The 15,973-nt window shown below is 48.4% G+C and overlaps 1 protein-coding gene across 1 annotated transcript in view; it reads right to left on the bottom strand.

The window, feature by feature from the left end:
* Positions 1–15,973, bottom strand: part of LOC143431187 (uncharacterized) — a 31,982-nt gene that overhangs the window by 5,114 nt on the left and 10,895 nt on the right. The window contains exons 9-11 of the mRNA XM_076907744.1: positions 13,263–13,681; positions 7,371–12,999; positions 6,854–7,252 (exon numbers count right to left, since the gene is read on the bottom strand). Coding sequence (XP_076763859.1) covers positions 6,854–7,252; positions 7,371–12,999; positions 13,263–13,681 — 6,447 coding nt within the window. The remainder of the gene's footprint in view (positions 1–6,853; positions 7,253–7,370; positions 13,000–13,262; positions 13,682–15,973) is intronic.

The following is a 15,973-nucleotide window of genomic DNA, read 5'->3' as shown; positions in this document are numbered from 1 at the left end:
ACGTGACACGTCACTCGCGATCGAGAGATTGAACAGTTCGTATTTATTCAAGATTAACTCTATCGAGATCTGCATTTCTGCACGCGTTTAAACGACATCTGGCTTTATTTCTCGTTCGACGACAATTTCGCGGAATATATTTTAATGATGAAATTAGAATCGAACTGACTCGTTCCATTTTCAGAATTGCTGTCGCAACCTTTCTGCTGGCCCCTCTTCCGCAGCCGACACTTTGGAAACAAATCCGAGTACGAAGAGGAGCTCGTCTGATCGTCCCATTTTCTCGATCGACATTTCGGTAACATTTCTGGAAGCGAAGATTCACCATCGCTTTCGGATTCTTTCCACCCATTAAAGGAATCCTTTTTGTCCGCTTTAGAAAGCAACGGTAAGCTGTTGACGACGCGTTTGATGCCAAATAGAGTAGCGTTGGACGTAAAGGTTCTGTCCTCCGAGCCAGTCGAATTAATCGTCGACGCACTCTTCTGCAACTCCCTCGATTCCCAGTAATCGTATTTTATCGACGGACGGCTATCATTCGCGTTTTCGGCGATCTCGTTCGTCGTCATATCTTTCATCTCGATTCGTTCATTCTCTTCCAAATTCTGCTCCTGCAAGATTTTCTCGCTCGACTCGGCCTTCTCGTCGCGATCCCCGCGTTTCGGATAACAGGGAAGGGAGCAACAATCCAGGAAGAAGCTGGAACCCAATCGTTGCGCCAGTTTCCCCGTGGTCCAGGAGCGATTCGTCGCGTTGAAAGTCGAATAACCGGTACCCTTTGCCATTTTTATGCGCGCTCCTCCGGTTCCGCGCGTACGTTCGACGCGTTGGAAATCGTTCCGCGACTCGCTCCTTTCTTGCAACACTTTCTTCTGCCGGCGAGAAACGAGCGGAAGTTCGCACGTTTCACCTCGATTGCCGCGAACAGAGGGAACTTTGCCACGGGGCAATGTTCTTCTAGCGTTTCGATTGTTCCCGCCACTTCCGCGGGGGTGTTTCAACGGAAGGTGGATCTCGTTAATTGGAGAACGATCACAAAAGTAATTTCCCTCGATTTCGGGCACGAATTCGAGCCCGATCCTTTGACGATCTCGTTGATTGGAGTTTATCGCACGATTATGATATCGAGTTCTGTTGAATCCCACTTTTTCCCTTTCGTTCCTGTTCACCGTGTATGCGTTCTTCGAGGATCGCGTTAATTGGTTTAAGTCAATTAAACTCGTTCTCGACGCTGAATTTTGTTGAATACCACTTGTCTTTTTAAGTTGTAATTTTTACAACGATTTCACGATTTGCATAGAACGATGGAACAAGATGCGAACGAAGGCGAAACGTTCCTGATACTGAGCGCATTCGTTCATGCTATGGCCGCCTCTGATAATACGTCGAGGGGAACGAGCATGGCGATAAAACTGATTTTTCCTTTGTGTCTTCCGGTATGACTTATGCGGGGGCTCTCACGTTCAAGGTTTCGATTCTATGGAGTTGTGATAAGGGATAACATGCAAATTACGTTCCAATATTTTCTACCGCGTATGCATTATTTTGATTCTTGTTACTCTATGGAATTTGCACTTTTTAAAACTCTTTATGTAGCCACTTTTTTTCCAAACGTTCGATTCTACATTGTAGTATCGAGTGTATATTTCAGATGCAATTTCTATGAGCAACGTGAGTGCGAGAGAGAAATGTATGTCAAGGTGAATGCTTGTAGGAACTTCAGGCGAGGGAAAAATGCCTTTCGTAATCTATGTATTTTGACGTAAAAAAAAAGGGGGAAAAGAAAAGTTCCTAAATAAAATAATAATAATCGTTGCATTCCAAAATCGCACACGTTTCTATGCGGCTGAGATGTTTAGACCAGCGTGGTATCTATATCGTCTAGTCTCAAGATTGTATCGGTAAAATTAGAAAGTAATTCTGTGACATACAGAGTTATTTAACTGAAATATCACGTAACGATTAGTTCGTAGCATGGAACACTAAACCAACGCCAACCTTTTCCATTACACGTGATCTTATATAATCCAAAATAAATAAAAACTGAATATCTTTAATTGAATATCACGAATAAACGACACTTAATCTTGCTATTTCTTCGATTACCAGTAAACGAGTCGATTGCTACTAAATTATAGTGTGACGTGAAATTTCACAGCAATTCCATATATTAACCAAGTAATCGAAATATAAGGTGAAAAGTGTGCGATCAAAAGCAATTTGCTCTTCCGAGATACGTCGGGCAACATTCCTTGGAAGGAAATAAATGTAAAATTGCGATGCAATTTAAATCTGATGCAGCATAGAGAAGAAGTTCGAGCGTGATGCGCGCGATGAAAAAACCGAGGAAAGAAGATTAGGTCTTCTGCTTGTCAGCCAAGTACCGTTTTCTTGATCGCACAAAAAGGTGACACGCATTTCAAATGTGGTCGGCATTGGCATGCCTGTACTATCCAGCGACTTTCCAAGTAACGCTACAGAAAACACTGATTCATCTATGCATATTGGAAGGACTATTTTTACAGAGATATTACAATGTTCTCAATTTTTCGCATGCGACTCTCCGCATTCTCCGCTATATCGGCGATTCATTAAAGAAAACACTATTAGGTAGATTTTCGTAGAATGGAAATCGGTCGCGTGAAACGGCGGTGGTTCGTTACGACACGCGGTCGGAAGAATCCAATGGTACGCGGACCGGTCGCTACGTACGTTCGTTGGTTCGTTGGTTCGTTTCCCCGTGACACCAAAATATTCTTCGGGTTTTTCTACCGGTAGCAGCTCGTAAACGGGGAACAAACTAGACGCGCACGGAGCACACGGTGCGTTGCTGGAACGCGTGGAATTATGTCGCGGTACGCCTGGCACAGCGAGCTAAAAGGATCGGCGTTAAGTTCCGGAGAACGTCGCGATGGATACGATCAACTGAAATGCAGATACGCGTTACTGCAGTTTCTCGTGAGTAATTGCATATAGAATTTGCAATTTTCCTCCTCGGAAGTATAGTAACATTTAAGAACTTATGTCAGATATGCACGCGTAACGCCTTATGAATTTTACAAGGGTGCGAAATTCATGGAGGTTACCGAAGCGGTGAACGAAGTTTCTGGAAATATATTAAGCTCTAGAAACGATGTGTGCGCGCGTGTGTGTCTGCCTGCGTGCAAGTGTTATTCAGCTTCGTAAGTTCAAGGAAAATTACTTTTACCGCTCAGATGAAGATCAAGGCGAACGTTTCCAACGAAAGACTCGAAAATGAAACAAAGCTAAATATCCAGCTTATCATCGTTCTTACCATATCGTGTACCGTGTCAAGAGAAATAAAACATTTCTCGGTTCTCTCTCTCTCTCTCTCTCTCTCTCTCTCTCTCTTTCTCTCTGCCGTTTGACACGTAAGTGAAATTGCATTGATCACCGCTATGGTACCGACAAATTAGTAGAGCAGAAGAATGGACGTGTTCCAGTACCGGGAAGTGATGTTACAGAAAACAGCGGCACAGTTTAATTTCTACTTAAACAACGCATTTCAATTGCCCCGAGGTGAAACTGACGATACACAAAGAAGCTTCGATGCGATCTCAACAATGGGTTAGGAATTATCACGAGTAATTATCCGATAACCAGATGCAGCTACGGCATTGGAAAAAGCTCGTTACACGTTCTGAAATTCGTGCGCTAAATAATCATGAATGAAAAGAAGTAGCGTTTAAAAAAAAGCGAGGGTCACGGGGGGTTCGCCCTCGAATCATTTGCAAAACATTATGCTAATTGACGCCGAAGAGCAGGGCGCCTAATGAAAGCTCAGCCAAGGGTGCGACGGAACAAAGAGGCTGCACGAGGTTCGACCAGAAAGGATTACGCTCGATACACGAGAAGATTGCCTTTTTCAAATGAATAATACATAGCCGCAGATAGCCGTTCGATTACCATGCAAATAACAAACGTAACCGTAGGCCGCCAGACAAAGTGCGAAGCTATGGAGAAACCCTTTCTATCATTAGTAAATCGTCTGCTCTAACAATCTCGGTGCTTTAAATTAGAAAAAGGCACGGGACGATGAATTAACGTATAACACGATGCCAGTGGCATGGTCGGGTGGCATTTTTTGAAAGGAACTGCAACTGTCTCCGGACGACTAAAAGAATTGATTACTTCCGCAAGAGTCGGGTGAAATACGGTCTGGTTAGACTCGTAGAACCGCGAGAATCGTTACTAAGAACGAGGAACGGTACGAGAAAGTGTATTGTCTTCACGGGAAATGGTCGTGTTTGCTTCAGAAAATGGAATGTCTCGCAACCGCTCCCTCATCTGTGTAAGAAGCACTGCTACGAGATTAATTTCCACTTTTCCTTCGCTGGCAACTCTCGTAAAGAAGAGCCGGTATCTGTAATTCGCTAGCAGTTACAGTTATATCGGTATAATTTATGATGGTCTTTCTACCCCTGTGAGCATACAGCTACGATTCGTTCGTCCGCAGAGATTCTCAGCCTTTCGCCTATCCAACCGCGTCCCTTGCAATCGGTACAATTAACTAAGTCGGTTCGAATTACGCTAGTCTTCTCGGTTATTGATCCACGCGAGTCACGAGTGCAACGGGGAGTGGCCTCTGAAAATAATTTCATCGGTCTACAGAGCCAACGATGTCGTCCCCTGTTTCGTTTTCATCCTCGTTGCAATCAACCTGCCGGTTATTCGGGGCGGGGACCGCGTCAGAACTGCTTCTACCTAGTTTCTTCCTGTTAATACTTTCAACTTGTATCCTATCTGTATGCGTATGCGTATTAGCGGTTTTTACTATTCTCGTTCGGACACAACAACAAATTGTACACGTATATAAGAGTCATGCGCAATGTGGGGACCAGTGACGTTTACGCTGCTACTGCGTTCCCACCATTGCTCTCGCCGAACACTTTGCGCGCACGGGCCAAGGTTACTCGTACTTGGTATAGGTAAAGAGTATGAAGCAATGGCTGTTACACTAGCTAGAACTTCCAACTGAGCTCCCGTTATTCGAATATTTGCCATTAAATTTGCCCAACACTCTATTATTCAAACATTTTGTTAGCTGCGTCACCTGCTTTAGCTTTCTCTCTAATATTTAATCAACGATACGTAATGCATCAATATTCCAAGTTGTAATACGCATGTCCCACATTTTCTCTTCCACGTTGCATATTTATCAAAAATACGATGAGCTCGATAGAGAGTGGCGGTAGCTGTACAACAACAAAAATTCAAGGTTCGATTAATCTAACAGGGCAACGTGCCTCCTGACGTTAACCAGGACCATGTCGACTAGAAAGTCCCATGTAAATTAGAATTTATCGCATCACTGCTGGAACGCGTTTCGTGTAGCCGCTTGTATGAAAGAAAAGCAAAAAAAAAAAAAAAAAAAAAAAAAAAAGGGACAGCCAGAGAAATCCGTCAGTACGCATACGCGGGTCGGAGCGTTATATACTGGTTTATCGATTGTTGTACGGCGGCTCGAGTGAACGGGAGGTGGCCGAAGAAGAATGGGAAAGAAGGGAAACCTCGTAATATAGCGGTTACACCTGTTACACTCCAGTAAATACTTTAAAGCCTCCATTAACAAATCGCGTTCTACTTGCTGCCATACTTATGGCTTCTGAAACCGAGCGTCGCGTCGTTGATAAATTTCGCGAAAATAACTTTCGCAGGATAAATTACGAGAGAACGCATTCGTCTGTTGTTACTTCTCAACAGCGTCATTTCTCGTGATTTTTAATTTCACGAGACAGTGGAACGAAGGTACGAGGAATTGTTAAGCGGAGGTATATTACCTACGGAGGTCATTATTATGACCTAGAGGAAATTTCTTGAACCGAGAATTTTCGTAACTTGACTTTGCGGTGAAGTTTTCGCAATTTAATCGCGTTCATCGAACAAACACAAAAACAGACAGGAGAATGTTGATTAATCAGCGAAACGATGCGCCATTAAGTAACTCGGAGAGTAGCAGCAATATACGCGCGCGTTGTATGTACGTACATACGTGTCAGATAAATGCTGCATCGAACTAATTATAAATTACCGTTTTCTGTATAATTAAATTGAAAGTGTAAAATTACTCCGTGGCTTATGTAATTGAAAAAGAAAAAACGAAACTCGTACTCCTAAAACTTTCTAAATTAGCTATCTTTCTCTAAAACTTGCTGTACACAATTTCAGCAATGAACTTCTACGCGTTTAGCTGCATTGCTGTACGAGATGTTAATCAGTATACCGTATGAAAAACAAAAGTTAATCTTTAATTTTCATTAGCAAAGATAGATTAAAAATTGCATCCACGTTAGTATGTAAGATACGTTTCGAAACTTGGGAACGGGAGATTAAAATTGCTAAACCTTCGTAATAAGCGCTTTAGCGAATAATAGTTTTCACAAATTGTTATAAATTGTAATAAAAATCTGATTAATTGAAACGTTGGAATGAAAACAAAAGTTGCTCTACCGTCGCGAGCGCTATAATATTTGAATAACAATCGCTCTGCCTATGCTTATCTTGCGTCCGTGAATAATGTGTAATTAATATATTGAAATATTCATTCCAACCAGGTAGGCTAGTTTTAATTAAACCGTCTCGGTTAGAGAAAAGTGTGCTCTTCCAGCAGATCGCTCACCTTATAGAGCACAGATTTTCCTTCTTAATTACTTGGATTATTGCATATTCATTGATCGACTAGGTAACAAAAACGTGCGTAGCTATCGAGAGAATCCCAAGGTATGCGACTAATGAAAATTTGTCAGCTGTTTTAGATGGCGTAGCTCGAAAAAAAGCGGTGCTAAACACGGGGGAGAATAAGAGAAGAGGAACAGACGGAACGGGAACTTACCAGGCGTGAGAGACATAGCCTGCTGCCTCCTCGACCTCGAATTGTCTCGTTTCCCAGCGGAGGACTGGGAGCCCGAAACTTGAAGTCCTGGAGCGCTGACCGCGCGTTTGGGTCCGCCGATCGCGCCCGGAACGTTGCTGTTCCTAGCGAAACCGGGCGGTCGGTATCTGGCCGATTTCACGCCAGCATGCTGCGGTAAGAAATGATAGACGCTATGCGCCTTGTGCATAGTGGACGAAGGTGTGGTTAACGTCGTCGTTAAGCAAGACGGTGGCGTGGAAGCTGGCAAACGTGGCAGCGAATTTGTGGCCGCCGTAATGGCGGATTGCATGCCGCGCGGTAGGGTCGTTGCTCGGGACTCACCGGTGTACTCCAATTCGTCTTCCGTATCCTCGTCACCTGCGAACGTATCCAACGATCTATCATATATCTGCATTTCGATGCAGCCGGCAGACTAGCGTTCGGTGCTTTCGGTGAACAGGTTCGGAGAAAAAGATATAAAAATCTAAAAATTTACCAGATTCCCCCCTCGTGTTAGCGTCGGGAACGGAAGACCTTCTTCTATTGCTCCAGATTCTCTCCTCCACCGATCCTCCGCATCCACTGGCGGCACCGCCGCTTCCACCACCAATGGAACCGCAGCTTCTAACCCTATCCAACTGTTCTCTTGAGAAGCTCTTTGGATTGAACAACAGATCTCCAGCACTGCGACGCTTAGCTGCCATGGCCAAGGCGTTAGCACTAGCACTAGCACCGACACTATCCCCGGAACAAGCCAAAAGGCTCAATTTCGTCCTAGAGTCCGCCGCCATTAGAGCGGATTCGAAGCTTCCGCGCCAAGAGAACCTCTCGTAATCACTGGCTTCGCGTTCTTCGCCCTCCTGTCCGATGGAGGCTGCTGGGTGGCTGTTGATGAGTAACAGAGGATCGTGAGATTTCGATCTGGGCAACTGTATGTGCGTCGACGAAGGCGCATTGGTCGAGTCCGAGGTGGAATCGTCGTCTTCCGTGGTGGACGCCGAGGACGGTGTTCGATGGTGTTGCGAGTATCGTCTCCAGCTTGTAACGGGCTGTTGAACGACCGGTCCACCCTCGGAGACCTCGTGCATTAGGGCTACCAATCTGCTACCGATGTGGTGCATCACTTTGGCGATCAACGGCGGACTACTGTGCGGTGTCGAGTTCGCGTCGGAGCTTACGCCGTCGCCAGCCATTTTGGTGAAACTCTGAACCAATTTCTGATACACGAACGCGGTGTCCCTCCCTAAACAGGGCGGTTGCATTCCACTTGGCACGGCGTTATCTTCCCTCTCCTTGTCCAATAGATTGTCACCAGACGTGGTGTCGAATTTACTGATAATTTGCTGGCAACTCTGCGAGATCTGCTCCTGCAACGCCGATCGACGACCACCCGCTGCTCCCTCTAAATCGGAGCTGGTGTAATCCGAGCTATCGTACGAATCGGACCACGTGTCCTCCGAACTAAGATACTCGACGATTTCTCGCACTTGCTCGTCCCGTATACCGGGCACGGTTTTCATCAGCCTGGTTAGCTCGTTTTCAAAGTAGACCAGCTGCGGTGGTTTCGTGCGATTCTGCGAGCACAGTCTGGCCTTGGACGTGTAACCGGGCAGTCTAGGGCTAGGCGCGGGTGACGGTCCACTCGAATTCGCCCCGGCAGTATTTTGATTCTGCCCGTTTGAATTGGCAACCATGGTTTTGAAGAACTGCCTCATCTTCGACATCATTAGATTCGTTTCCTCGTCGCTGGACCAATTATTGAAGCTATCCTTCCTCGACAGGGATGCGTTCGGCAAGTGGGGTAGCGGGGTATGACTCAACGGGGGATCTATTTTGGCCACGTTTCCATTCTCGACGCCAGGAGCACATTCCACGGACGTTTGATTCGCTACTTGAGCGTTCTCGTCGTTTTCGCTGTTGGAACGATCCTTCCTGGCCTCTTGACTGGTCTCGGTTACGGATTGAGCGTCGTCGGGCAGTTTCTGGTGCTGAAGGAGATCGTCGCAGCTACCTACGAATCCAGAGTCCCGTGATTGCTGTTTCGATCTTTGATTATAGTTGAACGATTCTCCGGAACTCATCTGCACGTTTCTCGCGGGATCGGTTAGCGATGTCGACGTAGTCGAAGTGTTGACGGTGGTCGACGGGGACGAGGAAGAGGACAGGGCACATTCCGGTTGAGGTGTTTTCGCTCTCTCCGAATCTTCCGAATTGATCGCTTCTGCTTCGTTTTCCATTACCACCTCTCCCACCAAGACCATGTCTCTGTTCGGCTCGGGCGTTTTGTTCCGATCGTCGGGAACACGTGGACTCTGCGTGCCCAGGTTCCTCGATTTCTTCTTCTTTCGTTTCACGGTGTCAAATTGTCCGTCCGTCCCGAACGCAGCGGTCTGACCGTCGTCGGCGCCGTCGGTCTCGGTGGACGACCCTTCGGACTGCGTTTCCTGTCCATCCTGGCTCAAACTCAGATCCTGCAGTGAATTCTGGGAGCTCAAGTTTTGCGAATTTTGCGTCAAGGCTAGCAAATTATCGAGGGACGAGCTGTGCGATCTTCCGGTACCCCTGGCACGGACGAGCTTCTTCCTTCGCTGTGCTTCGGGGCTCGGTCTTCCTTCGGAGTCGCTGCCGACAGAACCGTCCGAATCGCGTCTGTCCTGATCGAAACCGAGAAACTCCGATAGGAAATACTTTTCCAGTCTCGAGGAGTTCAAGAAACCTTCCCCGGAGTTGGACCTCTCCTGGTTCTGTCCATTTCCCGAGGGCTCGTCCTGTCCGAGCGACTCCAACCCTTCCGAATAAATGGACGAGGTCTCGGACAGGCTGTCCACCTCGCGCGAACCCATACTCGAGTTATTTCCGTCGCCTCCGAGGCCGAAGAAGAAGTATTTCTCCAATTCGGAGGCGGACGGGGGCCTCTGCTTTTTGGACGGACTACCCGCGGCCAAACTGGGCTCCGCTTCGCTCTCCTCGCAGGACTCTTCGACGATAGTGTGCAGAGTGAAGTCGATCGCCTGCCTATGATAACCACGAAGCTCCTCCTCGCGATCTCCAAGGTTGTTCGCCTCGTCTTCGGAGCTCTCCTCCGTGGCTGTCGTAGCGCCAGGCTCGTCCTCGTCGTGCGAAACCTCTTCGACCCAGGAGTCGTCGTCGGCCAGACCTTCCTCCAGGATGACGACACCGCCGGTCGCCGAATTGTCATCGCTCGACTGCGAAGAGGCACGTGCTCGCGTACCGTCGCGATGCTCGTTGACCACCCGTTCTCTCGCGGCATTGTTCTCCTCGTTGTTCTCCTGTCGACCACTTATTTTCGCCGCATTTTTCACCGACACGTCGTCGCTTTCACTCGCACTACCGACACTTAGCCCGCTGTCCACTTCCGTTTCCGAATGATTCGCCGTGACACTAGCCAAACGCTTCACCATCAAGGGCTTCCTCGGACCCTGACCATTTTTACGGTGCGGCTGCTCGGTCACGGCTTCAAGCGCCAGCTGGAAGTATCCAGCTAGGCCCTGGTTAGCTGCGCGTACTTCGTCCGGCTGCAACAAGGTCGTCGTGTCCGAGGTGATGACGCTCACTGGCTGGTACGCGGCTTCCTGAGTGATCATCACGAGGCTTCTGTACTTGTTGTTATTGCACCCGAGACCGTTGTTCTGGACCGTCGAGGGAAAGTGTTGCACGTCTTTGATCGAATCCTTCGTCGACGCGGCAGGAGGGAATCCATTCTCCTTTCGAGTGGACGGGCGTCGCTCGACTGAACGAAACCGTGTCGATCCCTCTTCTATCCCTTCCTCCGCGCAGCCTCCAACGACGCCGCCACCACCACCTTCACCACCTCCACTACGAGGCTCTCCTACCACCTGGTCGAACCCAGGACTATCATCGCCTCTCACCGTGCACGAGTCACTGTCATGCGCACCGTCCGGTTCACCTGCGCTTTCCGCGCTCTTCAACATCTCTTCGATCCTGTTGGTTATCGCGTCCCCGATGTCGAAGCCCGCTGATTTCAATTTCTCGTCCACGCCATCTTTGGTTTCCGCCACCGCCAATTTTTCGACCTGCCACGTAACGGGTCGATCCTCCTCCGTACCGATCGTCGTTGAATCGTTAACGTCCATCTCCCCGCATTGCGGGCTCCATTCCTCGCGATGGCTGGCGTCCTTGACGCTTTCCACGATATCCTCTTCTCTCGCTTTGTCCCGAGCTCGAAGCTGATACGACGCTTTTTCCTCGTTCGATTTGCTCAATTTCAATAGCAGCTCGTTGTTCCTCCTCGAATACGAGAACCCGTTGCTCTCGTGACACGAAGAGACATTGGCTGATGTCACTTCGTACTCGTGCAGCTCGTCGCTGCTCACCTCGCTGCCTGTCGTGTTCGTTTCGTTGCTCGTGAAACTGTCCGATCCCGAAGGCGCGTTCACGCTCCCAGTTACGTTTAGATTCGAATTCGAATCGATCGGTGCGTCACGCTGGTGATTATCGTTAACACGATCCGCGCCTTCGTCGTCGTTCGTTATCTGCGACAAACAGACCGAGTTATCGATCCCGGTTTCACAATTCTCGTGGTCATCTGTTCTCTCGCAATCGCCATCGTTTCCGGTTACGGGAATCTTCAACGGCGTCGATACGTGAAGTCTCGGGGCCTCGGTGCAATTTTCAGCGAACAGATCGTTGCTGTTCAACGTCGCCTCTCCAGAGATTTCCAACGAGTCTGGAATTATATTCGAATCCCAGCCGTCCGTCAACGAGAGTTGCGCCTGATCGCCCGTGCCTGTAATTTCGTTGCCGCGTATCGTTTGATTCGTCGATGCAGACACCTTGACTTGCGATATGTCATCGTCTATTTTATCGAACAGTTTCTTCTCGATCGTGGCTTCTGCTCCCTCCGCGATGCTTTCAGCGATGTTACCGAAGATGACCGGCTCGATGCTGTCCGGGTCCAGGGACTTGATAGACTTCAATTCGATTTGACTCTCCGAGCAATCGTTGTCGCTTGCTATGTACATCTCTTCGGGCATCTCTCGCTGTTGCGACGACAACGAAATCCTCTTGTCGTTGCTCGTCTCCATGTTGTATCTCTTTCCGCGGACTTTCCGCCTTTCGTTCGCATTTCCCTCCCGCTCTGAATTCTCTTCTCTGCCGCTCGATCTTCTCTTCTCCCCGTCCGAATGTTCGGTGTTACTGCTCATTCGACCCCTGTTCGTCTCGTCGAAACTCGAGTCCTCGTTCAGAAACCGAACGTACTGCAAAACCACCGGCTCTTCGTCCGGGAGAGCCGTGACCCTCTTCAAAGTGATGCCATTCTCGGCGGCGGAATCCGAGTCTTCATCCTCGTCCCCGTTGTCCTCTATGTCGTTGTCGCTCGTGAAAGAGTCGTCGTTAACGACAAACACTCTCGAGAACCTGTGGGAGGACGAGTCTTCCTCCAGATCGCTACTGTCCGCGGATGATCGGCCGGAGGAGCTGCCGGAATCCTCGTGCTGGTACATCCTTTGTCCCCTCCTGCTCTCGAAGGATACGCTCACGGAATCTTGGCAGCCCGTTTCCTCGGTCTCCTTTGCTCCGCTCGTCTCGTCATCGCTTTCCCGGTTTCGATCGGCCTTTGACTCGTCCAATTTCTCCCGTAGATGCGCGGACGATTGCTCGACGACTTTCGAGTCGCTGGAATCCAACGCGCTCGCTAGTGCCTCCGCTGACTTGGACGTTGGGTTCGTTTTCGCGTCGTCGTTCTCGTCCTGATTGATCTGCAGGCTGCTTAATCGCTGATGGAACGCCTCCGTTGACGGGATGGTCGAGGATTCGAACAGCGACGGCCCTAGCACTTGATCGGGTCTGAAAGTGCAGGTGGTGGGGTCGAAGACGCCGGTCAATCTCGGATCGAGCCTGGCGCCGTGCAGAGGCTGGTTGAATCGTGGGTGCCAAGCGAACCAGGGCGCAGCTGGGTCGCCTCTTAACCTCAGTGTTCCTGGTTCCGCGTGAGCATCGCTACTGCGGCTTATCATCGAGGATGCGGCGGCTGCGAAGTCGCTGGTCCAAAGAGACGCCGGGACGGGCACCGGATACGGGACCGGTACCGGGATTGGTACCGGCACTGGAAACACGTTCGCGCCTCGGGAACCACCGCAGGCCTGTGCACAAAGGTAACCAACGGTGAGACGTTTGCGCGTGTATGTTGTAAGCCAGTATTTTTATTCTCACAAGTTACGTAATATGTACTTTATCACAGGTCGGTAACTATTTGCAAAAGAGATATCAAATTTGCAATGGTGCTACTAAAAATGAAAGGAAGGCGACGTATGCCAATAAACATAGGATACTCTCGGAGATTACCGGTGAATCTCGATAAGAGAAACTGGCAAACAGAACTTGATGATTTTTGAAGACGACTCACCTGGCAAGCAGTGGTACCGCGTCCAGGGCAACAGCTCCAGTCTTGTCCCGCGACGTCCGTGCCTACGTTGCTCGTTCCAATGGTAACCGGTACGCTGGCCGGTAGTGGCAACGATCCGCTCTCGAAGTAGTCCCAGTCGCAGTCTTCGAGCGACTGCGCGTGGCTGCCGGCACGCGGCAATCCGTTCAAGAAGGACGAGCTGGAACAGCTGCTGTCCGCGTCGTCCTCTTCGCGGCCGGAGGACGAATCCGAGCTGATGAACACCAGCCGCCTGTAGTCGACCAACGGCTGGTCCTGCGCCTGGCTTCCGGTCGGGCTGTGCTGTCCGCCGTCACGTCCGATCACGTGCAACGTCTGAAAGCTCTGCAGCTCCTCGGCGCAGCAGATCCGTGCGTGCGAGCGTCCTCTTCGTCGGGAACCTTTCGAAGACACAACGCCGCGCGCGTGATTAGATGAGAGTTTGCTTGTTGCTCGATATGATCAATATCGGAGGAAAAATCGACCGATATCGGGACTTATCGGTGTTATTACTGGCAATTATCGCTATTGATTTTGATGTTATCGTTGCGGACTGTTGTTGGGTCGATAGGCTGCGAGCGTGAACGGTTTTCAGTGAACAGAATTGTACGTTTAACTGGAATTTTAGGTGGGCATAAAAGTTCGTAGCGTACTCTGAAATAGAGTCGGGGGCAAAATATTTCTGTTCATGGTACGTTGGTTGCGTACGGTGGAAGTGATTAATCCGTTGAAACCCATTCGGTGCACTTGAGCGCGGTATCGTGGGGTGCATAGACAAATTACGATCTTAAATAAATATTCCTCCGAGGCAATGAAACGTGTTTGCTCTCGGCCGCTAATGAACCGCGGCCGAATTCCGTTCGTTAACGATTAAAGCTCCGCGGTACGATGGCATGACTCAGAGGCTATCCTATTGCGTACGCGGCGATTACGTGAAATAAAGAAGGATTTAAAGGGAAGGTTAACCGACCAACTGGAAATCGTTTAACTTTTTCTCGCTGTAAATTTGAAACGGCCATGGAATTTTATTCCAGACTAAAATGGCTATTATTTACCGATCGGGACAGTTAAGTCCAATTTCTCGTTCTCCACAAAACTAACGGACACATATATTTCCCTCTATTCGTTAAACAACAGCGACGATACGCTCGCATAGGTGTAACCAGTGGAGCTCGTGTCCTCCAGCGACAAATAAGAACTATGCACACGCTGTCGAGATGGCGGCTGACGTGGCGCTAAAGAACAGATAGAGTTGAATCCCAGCGTGGCTGGCATAGCGCGCTTTGTGTCCGGTTTTTACGCGCTGGTGAATTACCTGGTCAATGGCACGGGCCATCGTTTGTCCACGTGTGTATGACTTTCTACGTTTGTGAGCACAGGCACAGGGACCAAACGTTCACCAGCCATCGCGAAGGGGTAAAGAAAACAAAACAAAAAATACACGCAGACGAGTCTTGAGAATGAATAGACAGAGAATAGGATGAAAAACGAATCGTTTGGGCTTCGGTACTAAAACTGTCGGCAATTTGCGTACAGTCAGTCATAAAATTTATACGTGTACGCGCGTTTGAAACGCTTGAAATCCTGGGGTGTATCTGCGAAGACGTATCTTTTGTGACTTTTGCGGACCTCGCGTAAGCAGCTAGGCGATAGTTGAAAAAATTAGGCAAAATTTCAGGAGACAAGATACTTTAGAAATGAGTGATCGTTAACAATGCGCGAAACAAGACACTTTGAAAAAGAGCGACAGACGAGGAGAACGCATCGGTCTCGCCGATGACGGTGACACCGATTGAGAAACCCGCTGCTACGACATTTCTTATCGGTGGAAATGTAAATGACCGTTTAAGGTGTTCACTCGAATCGCGAGTTAAATTTAGCGTTACACCTTGTTGGTTAATAGTCGTTGTGCGTACAACAATTTAAATTTTCTTATTTCGTATTCCGGAGTGACCAGGCCGGGTACGAGTGGCGGAAAATCGTATATGCTGGATGCACTTGAAGGGTGCAGCCAAGAAAAACGCTGAAATTCAAGATTTTTGGATTGTCGATTGCCGTAACAGGTGAAAAATAACATCTACTTTAGCGAGACAAAGCAAAGCCTACGAAGTTATGCGTATGTTTATAATACGTTAGAGTTAATAATCTCTTCTATCTTCGCATTTCATCTCTTTCCGCTTGGAGTTTCGCTAGGTCGTTGACTAAAAATCGAGAAAAAAGATGGGATGGAAACTGTTGGCAATTTCTCGCGGCGTTGATTATTTGCTTAACTTTATGGGCTTGGATCACGCGAATCCTGAATAATGTGTCGCGGTACTGAATCTACACAAAAGTTCTACGTCATTTCTGACCTTGAAATTTCAATTTCGAGTTTGAAAAATGAAGAACCTATCCGTGCTACCTCCCGAAAGACACGGATCCGTGTTTTAAATTTTAAAAGCGAAGATGGTATCTTTCGTACTTTCCAAAGTTTCAGTTTCTAGTTCAGAAAATGGAAACACCGCCTACGAGTGAACCGAAACTTCGAATTCATGCAACCGCGTTGGAAACTTTCCAGAGTAAACCCGACTTTTAAATTCGCGAAACGACAGCTCTGCTTATGGAATTTCTCAAACTATTCAAATCGGTGTACCGTTGTAAGTGTTGAAAATGTTCGACGCTCCGATTTCACGCCCACGAAACGAGACCGCTAC

The sequence above is a fragment of the Xylocopa sonorina genome, chromosome 17 (genome assembly GCF_050948175.1).
Source record: "Xylocopa sonorina isolate GNS202 chromosome 17, iyXylSono1_principal, whole genome shotgun sequence".
NCBI classification, from domain to species: Eukaryota; Metazoa; Arthropoda; class Insecta; order Hymenoptera; family Apidae; genus Xylocopa; species Xylocopa sonorina.
Note: the sequence above shows the minus strand (reverse complement) of the source record. Positions and strands in the feature narration are given on the sequence as shown.